The following is a 22877-nucleotide window of genomic DNA, read 5'->3' on the forward strand; positions in this document are numbered from 1 at the left end:
ATGTCTAGATATCATGTTCCTACCTCACCATGGAGAACATTGAGGCCCAGCTAACATCATCAGAAATACAAAACCCTACCTCTAGAACAGGGATCACGTTACAGAGTCAGAGAAGCTTTTCCTTTAGAAGTGGCAGGGCCAAACAGTTCTCCTTTAATCAGACATAACCAGGGTTGGATGACACACCATCATGTACCTGTGTACATGTGGTTCCCCATCCAGAGTAGGCATTCCAACCCAAATCACTAATGTTCTTATAGGCAGAGTGATGGGTCACACTTTGAAGCTGGCAGAAATAAAAAGTGTTATAATTAATTGTATCACTTGTGAAGCAGTATGGTATAATGGGTTTGGAGTCAGGAAGACCTGGATACAGATTTAATTCTTCTACCTACTAGCTGGGTGACTGACCACAGACAAATCAGGTGATTTCTTTGAACTTCAATTTCCTCATATATAATAATATCAATAATCCTTCCCTCATAGAAGTGGTTTTTTCTCCCCTGGAGTTCAGATAAATTTTTGCATAAATGTCATTATTGCTGAGAATGTTAAAAAATTATGTTAAATCACAGGCATACCTGTAGGTAAGGTACATTATGTAACTTTGCAGGACCTCAGTTTCCTTGTCTGTAAAGTAAGGGGTTTGAGCTAAATGATCTTCAAAATCCCTTCTGGTTCTAAATCTATGAATTTGATGATCTCTATGGACCCTTCCAGATCTTGATCCTATGACCTCAAACCTGGATTACTTCAATAATCTCCTATTTGTTTCTCGGTTTCCAATTTCATTCCCATTCTGTCTTGTGCTGACATTCAAGTCTTTTATACACAATCTGGATATGACAATCCTTGTCATATCTTTCCTGATTCACCTTTCCTAACCTTCCATTTGAGGCCAGCTGGTCTGTTTGCTCTTCCCCATCTTCTCACTTTTCCAGCACAAGTCATTCTAGCCACCTAGAAGGTTCTATTTGGGGGGTGGGCGTGGAACTATGATTTCACTGATTCTGGGAGCTCCCAGTAAGGAAAATTCCTTCTATCAGTTTATATTGGCACCAGTCCTACAACTTAGAGTCTTCAGAAGTTGCTGATACTGAGAGGTTAAGTGCTTAGAATCAGAGTCAGTAGATGTTCTCTGTTGCTTTTCACTTCTCATTTTCGGTTCAATAAGCCAATCAGCATTTGCTTCCTATGTACCACACATTATGCTAGAGGCTATATGAATGCTTGTGGATTTATTGGGAGAAAGGCTCATTAGCAAATTACATGGACTGTCATAGAAGAGAGCACCACACCCCGACTTTATCCAAGTCCTGGATAATGCTGTTTGCCCACTGCTAGATATGTCTGTGGTGTTTCTCCCAACAGAAAGTAATCTCCTGGAGGGCAGGGACTGCTTCATTTTGTCTTTGATTTCCCATTGCTCAATGGCATTGAAATCAGTCAACAACAATGGCTTTGAAGGTCTGTTTAGATTTCAATGGAGGCCCAGATTCAAGCAATATTGTCAAATGTGAATATATAACTGAATGTATAAGTCAAAAAGTGAATGTATAAGAAAGGTATGAGGTCTTAAGTTAACTAGTGTTCCCATAAATTGAGCTTTATTAATATTGTAGAGGATATTTCTGGGTGTGGTGGGGGCTAAGGTAATGCTTGGTCCAGAGGGCCATTGAAACCCTTTCCAGTTTTAAATCTCTGTTCTCCATTTACAAAACTTAATAATGAAGTATTGGGAGCATGGAGAGTTTCTATAATTCACATCATAGAGCAATATGTAAAGGGAAAAGTGATATCTGAGAAATTTTTTAGAAGTTGAAACTGCATAATCCTCCAAAGTCTAAATGCAGGCCAAATTAGACTGTTTCTCATTGAGGATAGATCAAATCAAGGGACAGAAGGTCCTCAGAAGTTAGTGAATTCAGCCCCTTCTTTTTTAATTTTTAATTTTTTTATTTATTTAAGGCATTAGGCCACACAGCTAGGCAATTATTAAGTGTCTGAACTCAGGTCCTCCTGACTCCAGGGCCAGTGCTCTATCCACTGGGCCATCTAGTTGTCCCCAAAACATGGTTAGATACCAAATAGTAGGTTGTAATGCCTTAAGCATGTATGTATTGTAAAGGCCACTAGGACCTCTTCCATTAATATCAAGGGGAGTGCTAATCTTCTCACCTTTCAAACCACACATGTAGCCCCTTCTTAAAGCAAAAATCTCTTATCACATTTCCAATGAGAAGTTGTCCAACCCCTGTTTGAATACCTACAGTAATGGAGGACTCACTATTTTAACTCATAACTCATCAATCATAGATTGGAAGCTCGAAAAGACCCCAACGGTTATTGAATTCAACCATCTCCTTTTATTGAAGAGGAAACTGAGGCCCAGAGAGGTAAAATAATTTGCTCAGGATCATGCAACTAGTTAAGTATCTGAGATAGGATCTGTACCCAGGCCTTTCTATCCACTAACTCACCTCAGGCCCCGGCCACTATGTCATGCTGGTAAGCTAACATTTGATAACGAGAAGCTTAATGAGAAAATTCATAACTCAGGTTTTGTGTTCATTTCCCTTTCCAAAATTAATTGATGAAGTGAGAACATGCTTTGACCAAAAGCCTTGGTAAATGCAAGCCACAGATGGGCAGAGATCACAGACAGGCAGAGCTCAATTAAACGCAGGGAGAAACATCCCCAAAATCAGGATTCTGCCATGGTAAAGAGGGATACCTGGAAGCAGGGAGGCAGCATATTCTCCCTCAACACAAGTATTCAAGTGAATGCTGGATGAGCCCCTTTTTGGGCATATTGCAGAGGATTATTAGCCAGAAAAAAAAAAAACTGGATGAAGTTACTTAGGAGTTCCCTTCCAATTCTGAGATTCCATGATTCTCTGAAATCCCATGAATACTCAGGATCCCAAGTCTGGATCTAGAAGGAATCTTAGGGGGCATCTGGACCAGCTTCAACATTTTTCAGATAAGGGTTCAGATAGAAGTTAAATGACCTCATCAGGGTCCTATTATGAGGGGAAGTGGCATTTTGAAAAGGGGATCTTAGGGGATATTAAGTCCAACTCCTTCTATGGATCAGGATTTTATCTAGATTGTACAGATGAAGAAACTGAGGCAATGAATGGTCCTTGACTTTTGCCAGGGTGGAGGTTCTTGTGGTTGAACTGACCTGTAAAGCTAAGAAATACCTTTTACCCCTAGCCACCACAGTGGCCCTAGAGCCCTACCAGACTCTAGTTCTGGAAGGGCAGGGTTATGGGTATCTTGTTTATCACTGTATCCCTTAGAGTCTATATCAGTTGTTTGGTCTTATATACAGTAGATCCTTAGGAAATTTGTTGAGTTGGATAGAATGGCATGGAGGGAAGCCCGGCTTCATTGAGACTGTGTAGTCTTGGCCGGACAGCAGGTGGCACTCTTCTCTCTGAGCCGAGCACCCAGAAAAGTTCTGTTCACTGGCATAAGCAAAGGGGGCTGGACAGAATGCCAAGAGGGCCCTCATTTTTTAGCTCTGGAACCCTGGGAAAGTCAGTGAACTCCCCCAGTCATCTATAAAATGAAGTTGTTTTGAAGAGTAAATGGTATGTAAAGTATTAGCTGTAGGGAAGATATACCATCTGGAGTCATAAAGCCTGAGTTCAAATCCTGCCTTGTTACCTATGTGAGCTTGGGCTCCTCTCTAGACCTCTGTTTTCTCATCTAAAAAAATGACTGCATTGGACCATCTGGTCCATCGGGTTCTAAATTCATGGTCCTCTGTCAGTGAATTTTTCCTGCCAACACTCTTGTTCCTGTGAATAGTTAGCCAATAATTTAAAAACATATTCACTGAAAACCACAAGATATCCCAGGAGTAACTACTGATAAGGTTAAGACAGAGTCCTAGCCTAGCTTCAGTGGGACCACTTAGAATCTGCCCTCCCCAAGAACTTTCAGTCTCAAAAAGATTTAACTTGACCACCCAAGAAATATTTAAGTACAGAACATTGTAATACAACATTGGGCTGTGTGTAAGAGGAAGAAAGAATACATGCAAAAACAAAAAGAAAGAGAGGTTACTTCCCTTAAGAGGTTTACATTATATCAATGTAATCATTTCCTTTCCCAAGTTTTAAAAAAGTAGTCATATGCCAGAGTAAGTTGGGGGTGGGGTGGGGAATGGTAGTGTATCTTGCCAAGGAACAGAAAATGCATCTCAACATAACTCCTTGTGAGTTAAACACTAGAAGGGAAGGAATTAGAATTCAGCTGTCCATTGGGGAGCAACATAAGGGCTATCCTAATTACTCTCTTGCTTCTGGGAGGAAAGCTTCTTGAGAGAAAAGTGCTTATATAAAGTGATAGCAATGTTGGTTATAGAAGTAGTACTAGTAGTAGTAGTAGTAGTAGTATTGGTTGTAGTAGTGGTGGTGGTAGTGGTGGTAGTAGTTGTGGTAGTAGTGGTAATGGTAGTTGTAGCATTATAGTAGTACTAACAGTAGTAGTAGTGGTAAGTGGTAGTAATAGTAATAATAACAATAATTACTGGCATGCTTATAATGCCTTAAAGTTTGCAACATGTTTCCATTAATGATATCCTTTGATCTTTTTTTGCAAGGCAAATGGGGTTAAGTGGCTTGCCCAAGGCCACACGGCTAGGTAATTATTAAGTGTCTGAGACCGGATTTGAACCCAGGTACTCCTGATTCCAGGGCCGGTGCTTTATCCACTGCACCACCTAGCTGTCCCTATCCTTTGATCTTAACCACAAACTGGTAGAGAGGTGATTTGAGTATTATTATGCCCATATTGTGGATAAAAAATGAGATTGAAAGAGATTTAGGGTCTTGTCCATGGTCATATCACCTGAGATTCAAACACAACTCCTTCCTAACTCCGAGTTCAATACTTTTTTTAATCCACAATGTACCTTCAACCCTGAAATTATGCTTTGATTAAAAAGCATCAATGGTTCTATTCATTTTTATTTGGAGTCCAAACTTTTCATTTTACTGTTAGAAAGAACTCCCAATAAGAAAACTCTTTCCATCAAGGCCGATGTAGCTTGTTCTACAATTTTACATCTTAGAAAGTCACCTGGAAGCAATGAGAGATTAAATGTCTTGCTCAGAGTCATCCAGTCAGTATATGTCAGAGGCAAGACTTAAACAAGTTCTTCCTGACTCCATTAGTTATGACTTACCCATGGTCACAGAAGTAGCATCAGAAGTGGGTCTTGAACTCAGCCCTTCCTGATTCCAAGTAGAGAACTCTATATAGTCTATCTAATCAATCCTAGGTTATTTTTTTTATTATTCTTGGGCTCCTTACAAGAATCTGAGCTCATCCCAGATCCCAGGTCATCAAATTACCCTGACTTTTCAGATAAAATCCTTGTCATGACCATAGTGAAACTGACTGTAGATCTTTCAGCTGTGAACACATCCATTTTACCAAGAGAGCCCAAACAAATGAGGTGGTTCCTGGGTTGTATAATACTAGTCCTTCCATCTCCTTACTAGGAACTGCAAGCAAGTTATTTTGTTACCTTGTGATAGGGGGAAGATCATTTTGAACAGTTCATAGAGTTATTGAAATGTTGGAATTAACACCTTCAAGTTATTTTGCATTCCTCTCATGAAATAGAAGTGACTACAAGGTAGTAGTATGACTATGAATGACTTTGGAATCAAGTCTTTTTTTCCAGAAATGGTGAATAAATTCATTTTAAAAATTAGTAAATGCTTGTGAAATTAATGAATGAATAAATTTAAATAGGGATAAATGTAAAATCTTATACTTGAGTCTTATACTTGAGTAAATTTCACAAGTTAGAAATGGGGAAAACATGGCTAGATAACAATTCCTTTGAGAAAAAACAGTGTCTTAGACTGCAAAGCTTCAATTTCAACAAACATTTAAGTGCCTACCTATGTACCTGGGATAATGATAAACCTACAGAGATACATACACACACATACAGACACAAACATAGTTGTCCCCACACTTATTATTAAAGACAGTTCTATATGAGGACTGAGTGAAGAAACTGGGAATATTTCACCTGGAGAAGACAGAGTCTTGGGGAGAATCTCAATAACTGTCTTCAAATATTTAAAGAGATAGAATGAGGAGAATGGAATAACAGAGTTGTTCTGCGTGACCCCAGGGAACAGACCTAGGAGCAATGGAGGTAAGGGTGGGGAGTGGAGGAATGTTCCTGAGAGGCACCTTTAGGTTTGATGTTTGGGAAAACTTCTTAACCAATAGCCAGAAATAGGGCTTCCTTAAGAAATCGATTCCCCTTCTGGGGGGGGGGGGCCTGTAAGCAAAGGCTAAATAACCACAAGCTTGGGGATACACATGTGATTTTTGTTCAAATATAATTTGGACTAGAATTCTTCCAAATTAGAAATTCCCTGGAGTCAGGAGTACCTGGGTTCAAATCTGGTCTCAGACACTTAATAATTACCTAGCTGTGTGGCCTTGGGCAAGCCACTTAACCCCGTTTGCCTTGCAAAAACCTAAAAAAAAAAAATTCTATGTGAAAGTTTTAAAAGGAGCTAAAATTGCTTGAACCTAGTTGCCTAGTAATTACCATCTAATTCCATGATTTAAAAAGTTCCTATGACTTCAGCCAAAGATTTGAATATAAGTTCTTCAATGCAGGCATTGTCCTCCTGGTCCAGATTAAATCCTATGCCTGCTTTCTCTCCTCCACAAATCCTCCAGAGAATCTACCCATTATACCAGAGATCTATCTTTACATATCTAGTGAGTCATAGTTATCAATGCATCCCTCAGAAGGTCCAGTGGATAGAGACAATGATGGACCCCCCCGGACCCTTATTAACTGTGTGATCCTAGGAAAGTCACTTAATCTGCCTGGGTCTCAGTCTCTATTCTATAAAATGGGGGGGGGGGGGGTGTTGGACTAGAATAGCTCTAATATCCTTTTCTGCTCTAAATCTATGACCCAAAAACCAACCCATAACTTAACCTTCTTTTCTACTGATATATGCCATAGGATGATAGACCATCTCCATAGGGAAGCAGGCACTGAAGACAGACATAATCAGGACTGAGCATGTGGTCTGGTCATGAATGTAAACGTCAAGGGCAACTCCTGCCCAAGTACCATAGGAATTCTCCTTGCCTCCCTAGCTGTTTGGGTTCCTACCAAGAACCACTGCTTCCTGCCATTCCCAGGCAGGTGACTTTGGCTAACTCAGAAATCCTGAAAAGATCCTGGAACTCTGATATATTGCCAGCAGAGACCTTAAAGGTCATCAAAACCATGATAATAAGCATTAATAAGCATCAGAAGTAGAATTTAAGTCCACATCTTCTGACTCCAAACATCCTTCACCTCCAGCGAGCACCCAGAGCCCCATCCTGCTTCCCAGTTTTTTGCTGGCAGACACCAAAACCACACATGGCAGAGAAGGGAGCCATGACCTCATTGTCTAGTTTTGCCTGGGTTTTAAAAAAAAATCCAAAATTCTCCACCTTCTGTTGCACAGCTTGCTAATATCTCTGCTCTCTGACTTTCCCCAGGCTCACAGAGGACTCTCTTGGGGGGCTGTGAAGTCATCTTCTACTAAAGGACTGTTAGTTTCCTTGCTCAAATCAGTCAAGAAAGGATAGCCAAAGAAAAGGTAATTCCCACTCCCTGATCCATTATGCCCCTAATTATAAAATGAGACCCGCCCCCCTTGAGTCCTAAAAAACCTGCAGAGAGAATGGGGAAGGGCTATAATTGTTAAAAAAAAAAAAAAGCCATCCCTGGAGTCAAGAACACCATATAACTTTTCTTTGCCTCAGTTTCCTCATCTGTTAAAAAAAGAGTTTAGACTTCATGATCTCTAAGGTGCCTGCCCAAACTAGGGTCTACGATCCTATGACTAGTCTCAAGTCCTGCCCCTGACCCATACTAGTTGGGTGTTAATTCACAGTGACCCCTGCAACTCTCCTAAGGCGTTAACTTAAAAAAAAAAAAAGATCCAAACCTACAGAGGAAATGCCACTATGTGTTGGTACAGGATTGTTAAATTTATAATAGTATCTTTAAGGGCAGCAAAGTACTTAAAACAAAATACATGCCCATGGATTGGGGAATGGTGGAACAACCCACGGCCTATGAAGGAAATGGAATGTATTAACAGTAATAACAAATATGAGGAATGAAGAGAAACAAGGGAAGACATAGAAATGATAAAGAGTGAGAAGCAGAACTAAGAGAACACTGTAAATAATAATCACAACAGTGTGAATTAAAAGAACACTAAAGGAGTTGAATCAATATGATTCTCCAGACCAGTCTTGATCCTAGGAAAAAAGATGATGAAACTTATTTCCTCTTTTTGGTAGGGTACTGAGGGAACTATGGATATGGAATATACTCACAGAAATGAAACTCTTGTCAATTGGTTTTGCTCAACCACTATTTTTTTTACGATGCAAGTCCATTTAGGAATAAGAGTGTAGTACATATTGAGAAATATAAAAACATAGCATTTAAAAACAAAAGACAGGGGCAGCTAGGTGGCACAGTGGATAGAGCACCGGCCCTGGAGTCAGGAGTACCTGGGTTCAAATCCGACCTCAGACACTTAATAATCACCTAGCTGTGTGGCCTTGGGCAAGCCACTTAACCCCACTGCCTTGCAAAAACCTAAAAAAAAAAAAAAAGACATCAAGAAAACTTTTTAAAAAATAAAAATCTCTGTCTCCACTGGCCAAACCTCTTTGACTCATATTGTTTAATTTTATTTTCTCAAGAGAGAATTTAGATAGTTTCATTTTCTCTGAAAAAACAAGACCTGTGCCTGTCAAATGTGGTATATGTTCATGATGGAATATTACTCTGTTATAAGACATAATGAGCTCAATGATTTTATAAAAGCATGGAAAGACCTTCACAAAATAAGGAAGAGCAAAATGAGCAGAACCAAGAGAACATTATATACAGCAACAGTGATATAGCAGTATTGGGGGTTTTTTTGTTTGTTTGTTTTTAGTTTTGCAAGGCAGTGGGGTTAAGTGGCTTGCCCAAGGCCACACAGCTAGGTGATTATTAAGTGTCTGAGGTCGGATTTGAACCCTGGTACTCCTGACTCCAGGGCCCGTGCTTTATCCACTATGCCACCCAGCCACCCCCAAAGGACTCATTTCTAAAATATACAGAGAACTGAATCAAGTTCTCAAAAAAACAAGCCATTCCCCAATTGACAAATGGTCAAAGGATATGCAAAGGTAATTTACAGATGAGGAAATCAAAGTAATCCATAGTCATATGAAAAATTGTTCTAAATCTTTACCTATTAGAGAAATATAAATTAAAGCATCTCTGAGGTACCACTTCAAACCTCTCAGAATGGCCAATATGATCAGAAAGGACAATGATCAATGTTTGAAGGGATGTGGGAAATATGGGACAGTAATACATTGTTGTGAACTCATTCAACCTTTCTGGAGAGCAATTTGGGATTATGCCCAAAGTACAACAGAAATGTGCATACTCTTTGATCCAGCAATACCCACTACTGGGTCTATACCCTGAAGAGATTATGAAAAAGGGTAAAAACATCACTTGTACAAAAATTATTTATAGTAGCCCTGTTTGTGGTGGCAAAAAATTGGAAATTAAGTGAATGTCCGTCAATTGACAAACTGTGGTATATGTATGTCATAGAACATTATTGCTCTATTAGAAACTAGGAGGGATGAGAATTGAGGGAAGCCTGTAAGGATCTGCATGAACTGATGCTGAGGGAGATGAGCAGAACCAGAAAAACACTATACACCCTAACAGCAACATGGGGGTGATGATCAACCTTGATGGACTTGCTCATTCCATCAGTGCAACAATCAGGGACAAATTTGGGCTATCTGCAATGGAAAATACTGTCTGTATCCAGAGAAAGAATTATGGACTTTGAACAAAGACCAAAGACTATTACCTTCAAATCAGGAAAAAAACCTGTTATCTTGTTATGTAATTTTACTACCTCATACTTTATTTTTCTTCCTTAAGGATATGATTTCTCTGTCATCACATTCAACTGAAATCAATGTATACCATGGAAACAATGTAAAGACTAACAGACTGCCTTCTGTGGGGGTGGGGTGGAGAAGGGAAGCAAGAATGGGGAAAAAAATTATAAAACTCAAAATAAATAAAATCTTTCTAAAAAAATTTTTTACCAGCATACTGCTGGTTGAACCCATTTATTTGAAACACATCTTCCACTCCCCAACTTGGATGGACAATGGCACATACCTATCCTGGCTTGGACTGAAAGTATTTGGAACAGTAAATATGATGCTTATCAAGGAGTTCCCTAGCCTGTTTAAATGACGAACCCCACTCTTACCTGATAGGATGGCGAATTGTCTGTGGAGTTGTTCTATGATATCCACTGCCGCAAGGGGCCGGATTTCCTGTTGCATGATTTCATCTGCAGAAGTGAAAGAGACAGAAAACCCCCGGGGTGAGTGAAATCTTCCACATTCTCCCAGAAATGGAAATAAAGGATGAATGTTGTACTTGGAAAACTATTCAGAATTTGTTATAGAGTCTACTATTATCACATGATTCTTCTGATAATATAGAAGTTCAAAGAGGCTGGAAGAAAATCTTGCCTTCAGTTTCTTATCTATTGCTTTGTTATTGTTGTGATGGCTGTTGAATCATGTCTGGCTGTGAATCATTTGAGTTTTTCTTGGCAAAGATACTTACCATTTTCCTTCTTCAAATCATTTTACAGATGGGAAACTGAGGCAACCCAGGTTAAATGACTTGCCCAGGGTCACACAGCTAAAAATTGTCTGAGACCAGATTTGATTAGAGTTCTTTTTAAAATTTACATTTTTTATTTACATTTTTTTGCATTTGTCACTTCCATTTCCCAATACATCCTTCTTCTCAAAAAGTCATCCCTTACAATACAAATTAAAAGAAAAAAAGTTTTACAAAACTAACACATTAGCCAAGTGTTACTGTATTCAATGTTCCATTTCATTACCCCCCACCTTTACAAAAGAAGGAAAGAAAACCATTCTCAAATCTCTTCTTCTGGGTTAGATTTTGTCATAATTTCACAGTATTTGAGTTGGAATCTTCTTAAAATCATTTTCATTCTTGGGGCAGCTAGTTGGCACAGTGGATAGAGTACCAGGCCCTGGAGCCAGGACAACCTGAGTTCAAATCTGGCCTCAGACACTTATAATTACCTAGCTATGTGACCTCGGGCAAGTCACTTAACCCCATTGCTTTGCAAAAAACAAACAAAAAAGGTACTCACAATCATTTTCATTCTTTCTATTCCACTAAAAAGGTTTGGTTTTGTTTTTCTGGTAACATCCTTGGCTTTACTACTCTGGGACTCATTTTCCTCATTTACAAATTAAAGGTGTTAGTCTAGGTCCTTTCTATGAAGTTTATAATTTTTATGATCACTTATGGGAGAGGCTATATACCTGAAAATATACCTGGAATGTAGCATAATTTGGGTTGGATGAACCACATGTAGAAGAAAGACAATACCATAGAAAACAGAAATGTCTCTTGTTAGTAGTCTTCACAAGGAAGGAAATACAGCCTTCAATGCAGTAATACTTTCTGTTCAGGACCCATGTCTCCCATATTTTATCATCTCTTTCCTGCCTCAGAGTATTGGGTTGACATATCACCAATATAGAAAATTAAAACCAGGTGGTGCCATCTTATGCTATCACATCTTCCTCCAGAACCTCATCCCTGCTCAAGAAGCTTTTATCAGTCCTTGTAGTCCCTGGAATAAAATTCAAACCCCTCTGTTTGACATACACAAGAGACAATGCAGAGGAATGGACAGAAAGTTGGGTTCAGGGCCAGGAAGACCCAGATTAAAATCCCACTACTACCTAAAAAAAAAATCCCACTACTACTACTACTACTATGGAGTAGCTCTAGTCATCTTTCCAGACTGAGTTCACTGACTCCCCATCATGTACTCTATAATCCAACCATGATCTGCTTGCTTTTTCCCATTTGTGACATTTTATCATCCAACTGTGTGCTTGACAAGGACTGTTGCCCTCATATCTGAAATGCTCTCCCTTTTTTCAATCCTTCTTAGAATCACTACCACCCTTGAAGGATTGCCTGAGTGTCCTCCCCTACAGAAGACCTGTGCTCAGAATCCCTGGGTTCCTTTCATGGAGCAAACTAAATACCACCACAAGTGAGAAGCTTTTCCTGATCCCCTGGTTACTAGCATCTCTCCAATTACTTGTAATTATTTTATGTTTTGTACTTCATTATTCTCCACCGCCCCATTCAGATTCTAAAGTAAAGTGCTTTAAGGGATGAATGCCCCTATTAAAGGTACACTGTACAAATGAACTCCTAAAATTGTACCTCACAAGCCCCCACCAGGGTATTACCTCAACTAATCAACTAAAGGACACAATTAGCTCAAAGTAAAGGTATTTATCAGAACTGCATGGTAAGAAAAGGGACAATAAAATATTTCCTCCTTAGATTTGAGGAGGGTACTCTTCCATAAATATAAGAGCTACAGGAAGAGTGGTCACAGAGTTGATAAGTAGAGAAGGACACACAGAGGTTAGAATCGGTTGACATCCCAGCCTGGGCTACTTTTACTCATTTTTAAGGACCAAAGTCCAAACTCTTAAGTTGAGAAATGGTCTTAGCATTGGGGGTTTGTCATATCTCTAATAGGATTTCAACCCTGGGCAGTCTTTGTGTGAGGGATACAAAGTCCCTGCTCTTGAGGCCCCCACAGGCAGACCTGCTGGGGCTCTCAGCTCTTCTGTCTGGCTTGACTCCACAACTGGACCCCACTCACCTGAATACTGCCAGGTGCTTCTGCTAGAAGGGGTAACAGCCAAGAGGCCTGGGTGGAGAAAGAAATTCCCCCTTCTCCCTCTTGCTGCACTGTCCAAAGAGGTTAAGAGCTGGATTCTTCAGGTACTTCCTGCTTTTTTCCTCAACTGTTACTGAAACTTGGTTGCTCATAGGCCCAGTTCCTTCATTTTTAAATTCTCTTATCCTCATTCTACCTTATCAGTGAGTAGGTGGAAAAAGGAATGGTCTTGGTCATTCTGCCAGTTTCCTGACTCTTTAAACAGATGGGTCACTCAGAACTTGAAGAACCTTAGTTCTCATTATCTATTTTAACTTCACTTTAAATATCCTATGATTTTATCAAATTCATTAAGGAGACTCAATGGATTAATACCACCCCCACTACCCTTACTAATATTTTGTTCTCTCCCACCCCCACCAACATATGTGCCTTGAAATCAGAGACTGTTTTTGGTTTTGTCTTTCTCTTCTAGTGTTTAGCAGGGTACCTGGCAAGAAACAAGGACTTTTTAAATGCTAATTAATTGATGGAAGATGAAAGGCTCATTCAGAGCCTTGACCCAATTTTCTCTAAACAGTTTTTTTCTTGAGTTAGATATTGAAGAAGTCTCTTGGCTACAGAGCGCCCTTGATAACTGGATAGTGTAGATATTTTTCTTCTTTGATTTAAGAAGTAAGATGACCTGGGACCAAGAGTCCATCACCATCTCAGGAAGCTACATGCCCATGTTTTGCCCTTTCCATTCCCATGTGAGTGATGGGTCACAGGAAGAATGAAGTCACCTCATTTTCATTCAGGCTGGAAACAAAATGCAGAGCCAAATGAGATCTGTATCCCCTAATGAGAAACAGCTGGGAGGTCTAGACAGTTTGATTCCCCCACAGATCTCACTAATCAAGCCTGTTAGTTATTCATCCTAAAGGGAAACCAGAATGTTGCCAAAAAAAAGTAATCTTTGTCCCACCCTGTTCTCTCTAGAAAGGGGTGATTTCTAAGAAAAGATTGGAACACCTCAAAAACAAGGGGTCTTTCTCTGTCATTTTAATAGTGTAGTGAAAGAGGGACAGCAGGGAGGACAATAAGTTTCTCCTTTTATCTCCCAATTTATTTAGCAAATCAACACCTACTATGCAAAAGATAAAGAGTAGACAGAAGTGCTGGGCCTGGAGTCAGGAATATCTGAACTGAAATATGGCCATAAACACTCAACAGTATGACCCTGGAAGAGTCACCTACCCTCCGTTTGCCTTAATCCACTGGAGGAAAAAAAAGGCAAACTCCTCCAAAGACTTTGCCAAGAAAACCTCATGAACAGTATGGTGTGGGTGACAAAGAGTTGAACATGACTAAAAAACCACATGTGAAAGAGAGAGAAGCAATGTCTCAGAAAGATTCTAAGAGACAGCTTAGAAACAGAAGAATGTGAGTTCAAATCCCACCTCTGATCCTAGTGGCTCTGACCCTGGGGGTCAAGGAAGTACTGATTTGGCAGAGGGAATTTAGATTTGAATCTGAACTCAGCTGCATACCTCTGGGACCTGGAATGAGTTAATTCACCATCCAGGCCTCGGCTGATTTCATCTTTTAAATGAGCAGATTGGATTAAATGACTTCTCAGGTCCCTTACAGATCTAAATATGTGATCCTACAAGTTCAAGAGCGATAACAGGTTGGGGGTGGGGGGATGATGAAAACAAAGGTGAGATCTGGACAAAATGTTCTAGGGAAATTTGGGAGGGGGACAATACTTTCATTTTGATCTAATTTCTATGTGCCTCTGTTGACCACTCCCAGACATTAAAGTTGAGCCTCCAACAACCTGCTAGTCTTTGTCCAAGACATGCTGGAGACACAGTTGTTTACAGCTATCATTGCTCTGGCAGCTGCTTCTACATGTGCCCTACTGATAAAACAGCTAGAGACACAATACTTTTATAAATGCCCAAGTACCATCATAAGACAAAAACTATTTTAAAATAAAATCAAAAATATATTAATTGAGCCATAAACCAAAGTTCTTATGCACTTGCAAAACATGTGGCCAGACTTTAAGGCTTCCAGGCTGGTCCAGAATTCAGCTAAACCAAAAGGAGGGATCACGATGAAGCCAGGGTCTCTGATAATGAGCTAATTAGCTCATTTACAATCCAGCCTTTTGGCAGCCAGAGAGACCCAAGGCCTCAGGTGCATTTATCAGTGGCAGCCTACATAAGCTTTTGTCAGACTTGAGTTTATTGACTGCCAGATGGATTTTCTGTTATTTTAGTATCCCTTTAAGAAATTGATCTCCAGGGACTCCATCAATGGAAGCATTAATGACATTTGAATTGAGCAGTCTGGAATTTGAGAAGAGAGAAAGAAAAAGGAGCTACCAGCTGTCGACTCATGCTCCTGTCTAGGAAGATGCATCCTCCAGCTCTGAGGGTCATAGGATCTCTATTATGTTTGGTGAGGCCTCTTTGGAAATTAATTTTATTATTTCAAAGAACTCTACAAATATTAATTAAGCATCTGTTATATTCAAGGAAAAGGTAGTGAGGTATAACAAAAATGTTGGAGTGAGAGTCTGGAAGACTTGGGTTCAAATTCTACCTTTGATACTTGCTATCTATGTGGCCTTGGGGGGAGGAGTAAAATTCACCTCCCCAAGCTCCCTAAATCTATACATTATAGATAAATTGTGAGGTGTATTGTTGGAGGGAGTTCTGAGAGAAAGGGCGGATACTTAACAATGATTTTCTTTCAGAGTCTAATTTACTGAAATGAAAAATGGATAAATGAAAGAATGCATGAATAAATAAGTGAAATGATCTGTATGTGCCAAGAATTGAGGGTATTAATTTTAAAACAAACATAATTCCTAGCCCTCTAGGAGCTTACATTCTAAATGGAGGGAAGAAGCACCACACATAGGATATTGGTGGCAGCTAAGCGATGCCATAGTGAATGGAACACTGGTCCTATAATTAAGAAAATTTATCTTGTTGAGTTAAACTCTGGCCTCAGACACCTACTAGCTATGTGACCCTGGACAAGTTACTTAACCCTGTTGGCCTCAGTTTCCCCATCTGTAAAATGAACTGGAGAAGGAAATGGCAAACCAGTCCAGTATCTTTGCCAAGAATGAATAAAAGTCCTATGACAATAGTTTTGGAAGCAGAGAATTCTCATTGGTCATCTAGTCCAATGCCCTTCAATTTATAGATAAAGAAATTAAGGCCTGGAAAAATCAAATGCCTTGGCTAAGGTCACACAGGTAAGTCAATCAACAGCACAGTCAGAATTCAAACTCAGGTCATCTGACTACACAGTTCTTTCTATTAGGCCACATTGTTTCCCACAAAGTGTTAAAAACTTTTCCATCATCTTCTCTACACCTCCATTAGCCTATCCCAATCTACATTTCGTCTTATGTAGTTGTTGTTCAGTCCTTCTTCAATCATGTTTGACTCTTTGTGATCCCATTTAGGGTTTTCTGGCAAAGATACTGAAGTGGTTTGCCATTTCCTTCTCCAGCTCATTTAAAAGATGAGGAAACTGAGACAAACAGATTTAGGTGACTTGCCTGAGTTCACACAGCTAGTAAGTGTCTGAGGGCAGATTTGAACTCAGGTCTTCAACTATGGTATCAACTATGGTACCAACTAGCTGCTCATGGTCAGTTAGTGGTACTCTTCTGTTTTTTTATTTTTTGTTTGCATTATTTCCTAAAGAACTTTTCATATTTCTTTGTATTCCTTATTCTGGGCCATCTTAATTGTCCAGTAAATCATATTAAGTCAATGTATTGGATGTTTATGCTCTTCCCAGCTTTGTTTTCTTTGCAACCACAAATGCTGCTGTTAAAAAAAAAAATCTTCAAGCAGATGACTCTTTTTAGGGTTTGTTTCTGTTAACACTTTCAGGTGTTATTCCCAACAAGAGAATTATGAAGTCAAGGGGCATAATTATTCTTAGAACATAACACCAGAAAGCTCCATTAGCATATATTTTAGCAGCTGAAATCTTAGACCTGGAAAGACCTTAGACATCATCCAGTCAAATCTTATCATTTTACAGAGAAGGAAACTGAAGCCAGGAGAATGGAAAGGACCTGCCCCAGGTTAAACAGCCAGTGGGAGGCAGAGCTGGATGGAGAGAGCAGGTCTCCTGACTTGCAATCAATTAATGGGCATTTACAAAATGCTTACTTGACTGCCTTCCTCTGGTCAAAATATTATTTCTAAAACGTGGCATCAAGAACTGATCACAATGTCTCATCTGCTCTGACCAGGGTAGGACACAGTGAGTCCATCACTTCCATATCTCTGCACCCTTTACCTCTCTGCTCATGCTCTGAAGGACTTAATCCACCACTAGAGACATGGATCCGACCAGTAACTCAGAATTGTGGCACACTGGGAGAAGCCTCATGTGTGACTTGCCTTGTCAAGTCAGTTTCTCTGGCCATGCTTCACTTGAACGCTTTCCACCCTCTTTCACCTTCTTCTGCTTCTCTTTCTCTTCTTACTTCTGGAACCATGATCAAATCAACACTGTTACTGAAAAGGTGAATCCCTTACAGTTCCATTCACCATCTCTGAAGCTTTCCAAACCAAAGCATCCCCTTCTGACCCTCCTTACTCTCCTACATATATTTTCTCCCCATTAGAATCTAACCTCCTTGGGGCAGCTAGGTGGTGCAGTAGATAAAGCACCAGCTCTGGAGTCAGGAGTACCTGGGTTCAAATCCGGTCTCAGACACTTAATAATTACCTAGCTGTGTGGCCTTGGGCAAGCCACTTAACCCCGTTTACCTTGCAAAAACCTAAAAAAAAAGAAAAAAGAAAAAAAAAGAATGTAACCTCCTTGAGGTCAAGATGATCTTCCAATAAGCACTGAATAAAGGCTTTTTCCTTCATTCATTTATTAACGTAAACTAAGATTGAATTAGTTTCTTTGGCTGCCATGTCATACTCCTAAAACACTAAAACATCCAGATTCATCTCTATGATGTCAGGTGCCCTTACATAAAAAGTGTTTCATATGATATGGGAACTTACTTTGCAAACACATGGTGCCATTAAAAATTCCTCCCATTAGCCCATTAGCCAACTAAGTTATTGCTGTTTGTCCAATAAGGACCGATGATGCATGGAGTGCTAATCATTAGATTACCCAGCTATTTAAAACATGGTAAATAAAAGATGTCATCATCAGAGGACAGAAAAGGAAGAAAATAAATAAATATCCCAAACCCAAATACAGCAGAACCCAAATTATATCAGATTCCCTGTTCCTGAATTACAGAGTTATGGACAAAGTCATGTTTTCTATGTGACCATGAAAATATTGGCATGAATGAGACTAATTGATGACTTGTACTCACTAGGGGCCAAACAAGGATCCTTCTACAGTCAAGGCCAAAACAGCGTCTATCTTCTAGAGCTCTAGTGAAGGGATTAAATGTTACTAATGGATTTTCCTGGCTGTGGAAGAATTATTATAGATCTGTTATTTTAAATACTCTTGTCAAGTGACTAGTGGGGGGTTTTCAGACTAAGTGCTTCATTTTTCTATTTTGAGTGAAAGGAATGTTGAAGACAGGGGAATAAAAGGAAATATGGAACTGAGACAAAGATGCTAAGAGGCAGACCCAAAGAAATGCTTCCCCATCTTTTCTTCTCTGTGTCACCCAGTTTTCCCCTATAACCACTTCACAGATTCCCTGGACTCCAGAATGGACGCGGTATCCTGGGCACATTAAGGCTTGAATTTGATTTCTGATTCTGAAAATTAGTAGTCATGTCACCCTGGGCAAGTCAATCAATCACCATGCCTTTATTAAGCATTTCTTACAAAACAGGTGTTCTGCTAAGACGAGGATACAAAGAGGGGCAGGAAACAATCCCTGCTCTCAAGGATATTAGGGAGCCTGAGTTCTGAAGCTCTTTTAAAATCTGTTAAAAGGTCACAAAGCAGGGGTCCCCAAAATACTTGCTGAATTGAGCCAGACTCACCTCTAAAATAGAAACAAAGATGCATGGAAGTAAAACAACAACAAAACAAACTTCTTAATATCTAAAGGTCCTTCACATCCTTGTTATTGTCAGGTAATGTTTCAGTCATTTCTGATTCTTCATGACCCAATTTGGGGCTTCCTTGATAAAGAAAATGGAGAGGTTTGCTATTTCCTTCTCCAACTAGTCACCATTTTACAGATAAAGGAACCAAAGCAAATAGGGTTAAGTGATTTTCCCAGGATACATCTGAGGTTGGATGTGAATTTAGGACTTCCTGACTTCAAGTTTAATTTTATCCACTTAATTCTATCCACTGCACTACCTTGCTGCCTTTTCACCCTTTTAAGCCACCAAATTTTGTAAATATTTAGGTAGAGTTTTTCTTTTTTAATATAAATTTAAATATTTTTTATTTTTTAGATTTCATCTCTATTTAGTTAATAATCATTTAACATTTTTTGAAGAAAAAAGGAACTTAAAAATTAAACTTAAATATTTAAACAAAAATGCAAACTAGGAAAATAGACAAAATGCAATTTTTAAAAGATTATACATTATATCATGTCTACATAATCTCCTATTATTTACCAATTGTTAATCCAAACCAAAACACTTGACTTTTGCTCACATGATTCTCAGCATATCTTACCCTGGAAAGAGGGGCATATAAATAATATTCTTTTTCTTTTGTCTAGAGGATAATTCCCAAAAATTTTAGATGGAGTTGACTACCATTCCATCCATCCTGCACTACTAACTCATGTCAGAAATCAACATTTCTACATTAATCTAGGGCCCCCTTTGGGCCAGTCTTTCAGTCAGACTGGCCTAGAATCTAAAGCTGCAATCTGAGCATCAAGCCACAGTGAGTACGGAATTCTGAAGTGGACTCTGATGGATTTCACAGGTGATTTTTCCCAACACCCACATTTCCAGAGAATTATTTAAAAACTCAGAAAAATGGAATAACCATCATGGCTAGAAACAGCTGTAGAGTAAGAAGACTTTCTGCCTTTTTCCACTTGTTAAGAGGAAAAGTGCCTCTTGTCAAAATGACATAATTCTCACCATATCTTATGACTTAAAGGGAAAAGGGCCAGCTTCACGTTGCTTGATGACTATCCCTGATTGCCTCCCAGAGGGCAAGTATGTTTTAAATGATATAAAATGAAAGGCAGCAGGCCAAGCTTACCTTCTCAGTGGTAGCCGAGAAGGATCAAGTGTCAGACGCTTCTCTGAGTTTTTCCAGATATTTAGACATTTTTTTCCTCCTCTCAGGGGTTTATAAGGGGAGGTGTGTACAGTGATTCACACATAGCCATTGCTGATGGGGGGGGGGGGCTGGGCATGATGTGGGAACAACAACAAAGCAAGGCTTCCCCAATGACCCTAAATGTGAACAAAGAGGCGTAACCTGATGAAATGGTTATTCATGTGAATCTGGCAGCTTTCCAAGCTATATATTAAAAATTAAAAGAGCTCTTCTGTATCTGTCTACTTTTAAAGCTTCCTTCTTTGACTGTTCACAACCATGTCTCCTTCCTCCAAATTACAAAATCTCAGAAGTGAATGAGACCTTGGAAGCAATCTGGTCTTACTCGAACAAGAGTCTGTCTACCCTAGAATATTGATCATCAAATCTTGTTTTGGAGACCTCCAATGAGGAGGAACTCATTACCTCTAATTATTCAGAGAACTTGTTCCTTGAGGGCAGTATGAAGCTACACTAGTATTGTCCCCTCCAAACCTCAAAAACCCTGTAGATAATCAATGCTAGTTGATTAATTGATGAGGGGATTTTTCCTAACTTCAAACATACATGTCCTTACTTGTAATTTTTAGACAAAGCGAGCTCTAGACCTTCTAGGATCAAGCAGAAAAAGTTCATCAAATAACCCTTCAAAAACTCAAAGAAATCACGGTGTCCACTCTATGGCTTCCCTTCTTCCAAATAAGCATCCACTGTTCCATCAATCCATCTTCACAGGGCAATTAGGTCCTTCATCTATATTGTATCCTCTGTATACCCTCAGCTTATCAAAAGCCTTCCCTAGAATAGGAAGCCCAGAATTGAAGAGAATAATCCAAGTGGTACAATGGATAACATGTTGGGCCTGGAGTCAGAAAAAGCTGAGTTCAACTCTAGCCTCAGACACTTGCTTGTTATATGACCCTGGGTAAGTCACTTAACCTCTATCAGCCTCAGTTTCCTCATCTGTAAAATGGGGGTTAGCATCCCTCCCAGGGTTGTTGTAAGGATCAAGTGAGATAATAACAGAAAATACTTAAGAGTCATTAAAATGCTAGCTAATATTGTTAAATGTGGTCTGATCAGGATGGAGGAAAGAGCAACTACTATCTCCCTAGTCTCAGAAACTGTGCTTCTCTATCTCTCTGCCTGTCTGTCTCTCTCTTACATACACACACACATAAACACCATACACACACATTCATGGACATCATAGGAACTCTCTTTCTTAAAAATAACCTTTATTGACATCTTTGGCCTCCAAGCCTATGCAGTCTTTTCCACTGAAATTCCTCTGCCAATCCTTTCTCTTTGTACTCCCTTTTCATTTATGACTCCTGCATCCCCCAAACCTCTTTTTTGAGGAACCTAGATTTTCTTGCCATAGATAGATTCTGTTGAAGACATGCTTCCCTCCTCCTATTGGCTATCCCTACCCTGCCTTTCTCTCCCCATTTTGTCTAGAACCTTTCTTCTTGTCCTCTCTATCTGTAAGTTTCCATGTTGAAAATTTCCAATCCTATCCAGTCAACCCTTGGTACTTCTTTGCCAGTGACATCAAAGTGAGGAAACCAATGGACCTGCTAGAAGCCCTAGCCTATGGGGACAAAGACCTAGCTCTCCATCAAAGAGAAGCCCTGCCTGCTATTTGGGATGATATGAGCAAACTCAGATAAGCCTGGGCTCCAGATCAGAACAGCTGCCTCTCATTGGGTCATGACATGGATGTAATTCTCCTGTTATAGCTTCAAGATTATCTCCACTGACTTCAAAATAGATTCCATCCTTTCTGGAAATGTCATCATTTCCTTTCTGTCTGGTGACAGTGATCAGGACACATCTTCACCCTACCTACTCATGCCCCTCAGTGTCTCCTGTTAGGCCTAAGGATTTTGCGATGGTGTAAAATAAACTCAATAAAGGAATTTTAGCATCACTGGTCAATCTGCTTCTTTTGAGATCTTTCATTCCCTCAAAGCATTCTGAGGAGCCTGGGACACACCTCTCTACTGCCATGATACCTTCTGACTTCATAGGCTCTCTCATTAGCCATGGGGAAGGAAAGGCCCACATCCCAGAGCACAGAAAAGTTAGAACTGAAAAGGGATCTTGACGATCAGCTAGTGAAATGTCCTAATTTTATAACTGAGGAAAATGGAGGGCAAGAGAAGTGGATAGATGAGAGAGAGAGTAGGTTGGACAGATATGGATGGATAGACAGATATAGATGATGAGAGACTTAGATGGATATATAAATGGATGTTAGAGAAGGGTAGAGGGATAGAGAGAAATGAATGGAAATGATGGAGGGAGAGAGAAAGACAGACAGACAGAGAAAATGCATTTATTAAATGCTATGGGCCAAGAATGTGATAAGTTATGGGAACATATATCTAAGCAAACAAGATCATCTCTACTTCAAGGAGCTTCCATTCTAACTTAAAAGAGGAGCTATAAAGGGCGGATTGGAGGATAAAAAGCAGCAGTGACCTGGATATGTTTCTAGGTCAGTTAAGTCAACAGCTCCATCCTATGGAAGCTGGGGGAACCATGAGGTGGGGTCCAAGTTTCCAGTGGGGGTAGAGATAATGAGAGAGTGGGGCCATGACCAGGAGACTATCAGAAGTGGCAGAGGAGGGAAGTGACTGACCAAAAGTCTTGCAGGAAATAGTTGAAAAATCCAGGATTCAAACTCACATTCTTTGACTCCAGAGTCAAATCACTCCCATCACTTGCTATTGTCAGAGGCAGATG

General features: G+C 39.7%; 1 protein-coding gene and 1 non-coding gene across 7 annotated transcripts in view; both read right to left on the bottom strand.

The window, feature by feature from the left end:
* The window catches only part of MCF2L2 (MCF.2 cell line derived transforming sequence-like 2), a 377565-nt gene that overhangs the window by 253747 nt on the left and 100941 nt on the right, over positions 1 to 22877 (bottom strand). For all 6 annotated transcript variants that reach the window (XM_074191036.1, XM_074191033.1, XM_074191034.1 and 3 more), the window contains exon 2: positions 10374 to 10457. In XM_074191036.1, the coding sequence (XP_074047137.1) occupies positions 10374 to 10449 (76 nt within the window). In that variant the 5' untranslated portion in view covers positions 10450 to 10457. The remainder of the gene's footprint in view (positions 1 to 10373; positions 10458 to 22877) is intronic.
* LOC141492418 (U6atac minor spliceosomal RNA) lies at positions 2068 to 2192 on the bottom strand. The gene has a single exon (XR_012469894.1). It is a non-coding gene; the product is annotated as a U6atac minor spliceosomal RNA (small nuclear RNA).

This window comes from Macrotis lagotis, chromosome 6 (genome assembly GCF_037893015.1).
Source record: "Macrotis lagotis isolate mMagLag1 chromosome 6, bilby.v1.9.chrom.fasta, whole genome shotgun sequence".
NCBI lineage: Eukaryota > Metazoa > Chordata > Mammalia > Peramelemorphia > Peramelidae > Macrotis > Macrotis lagotis.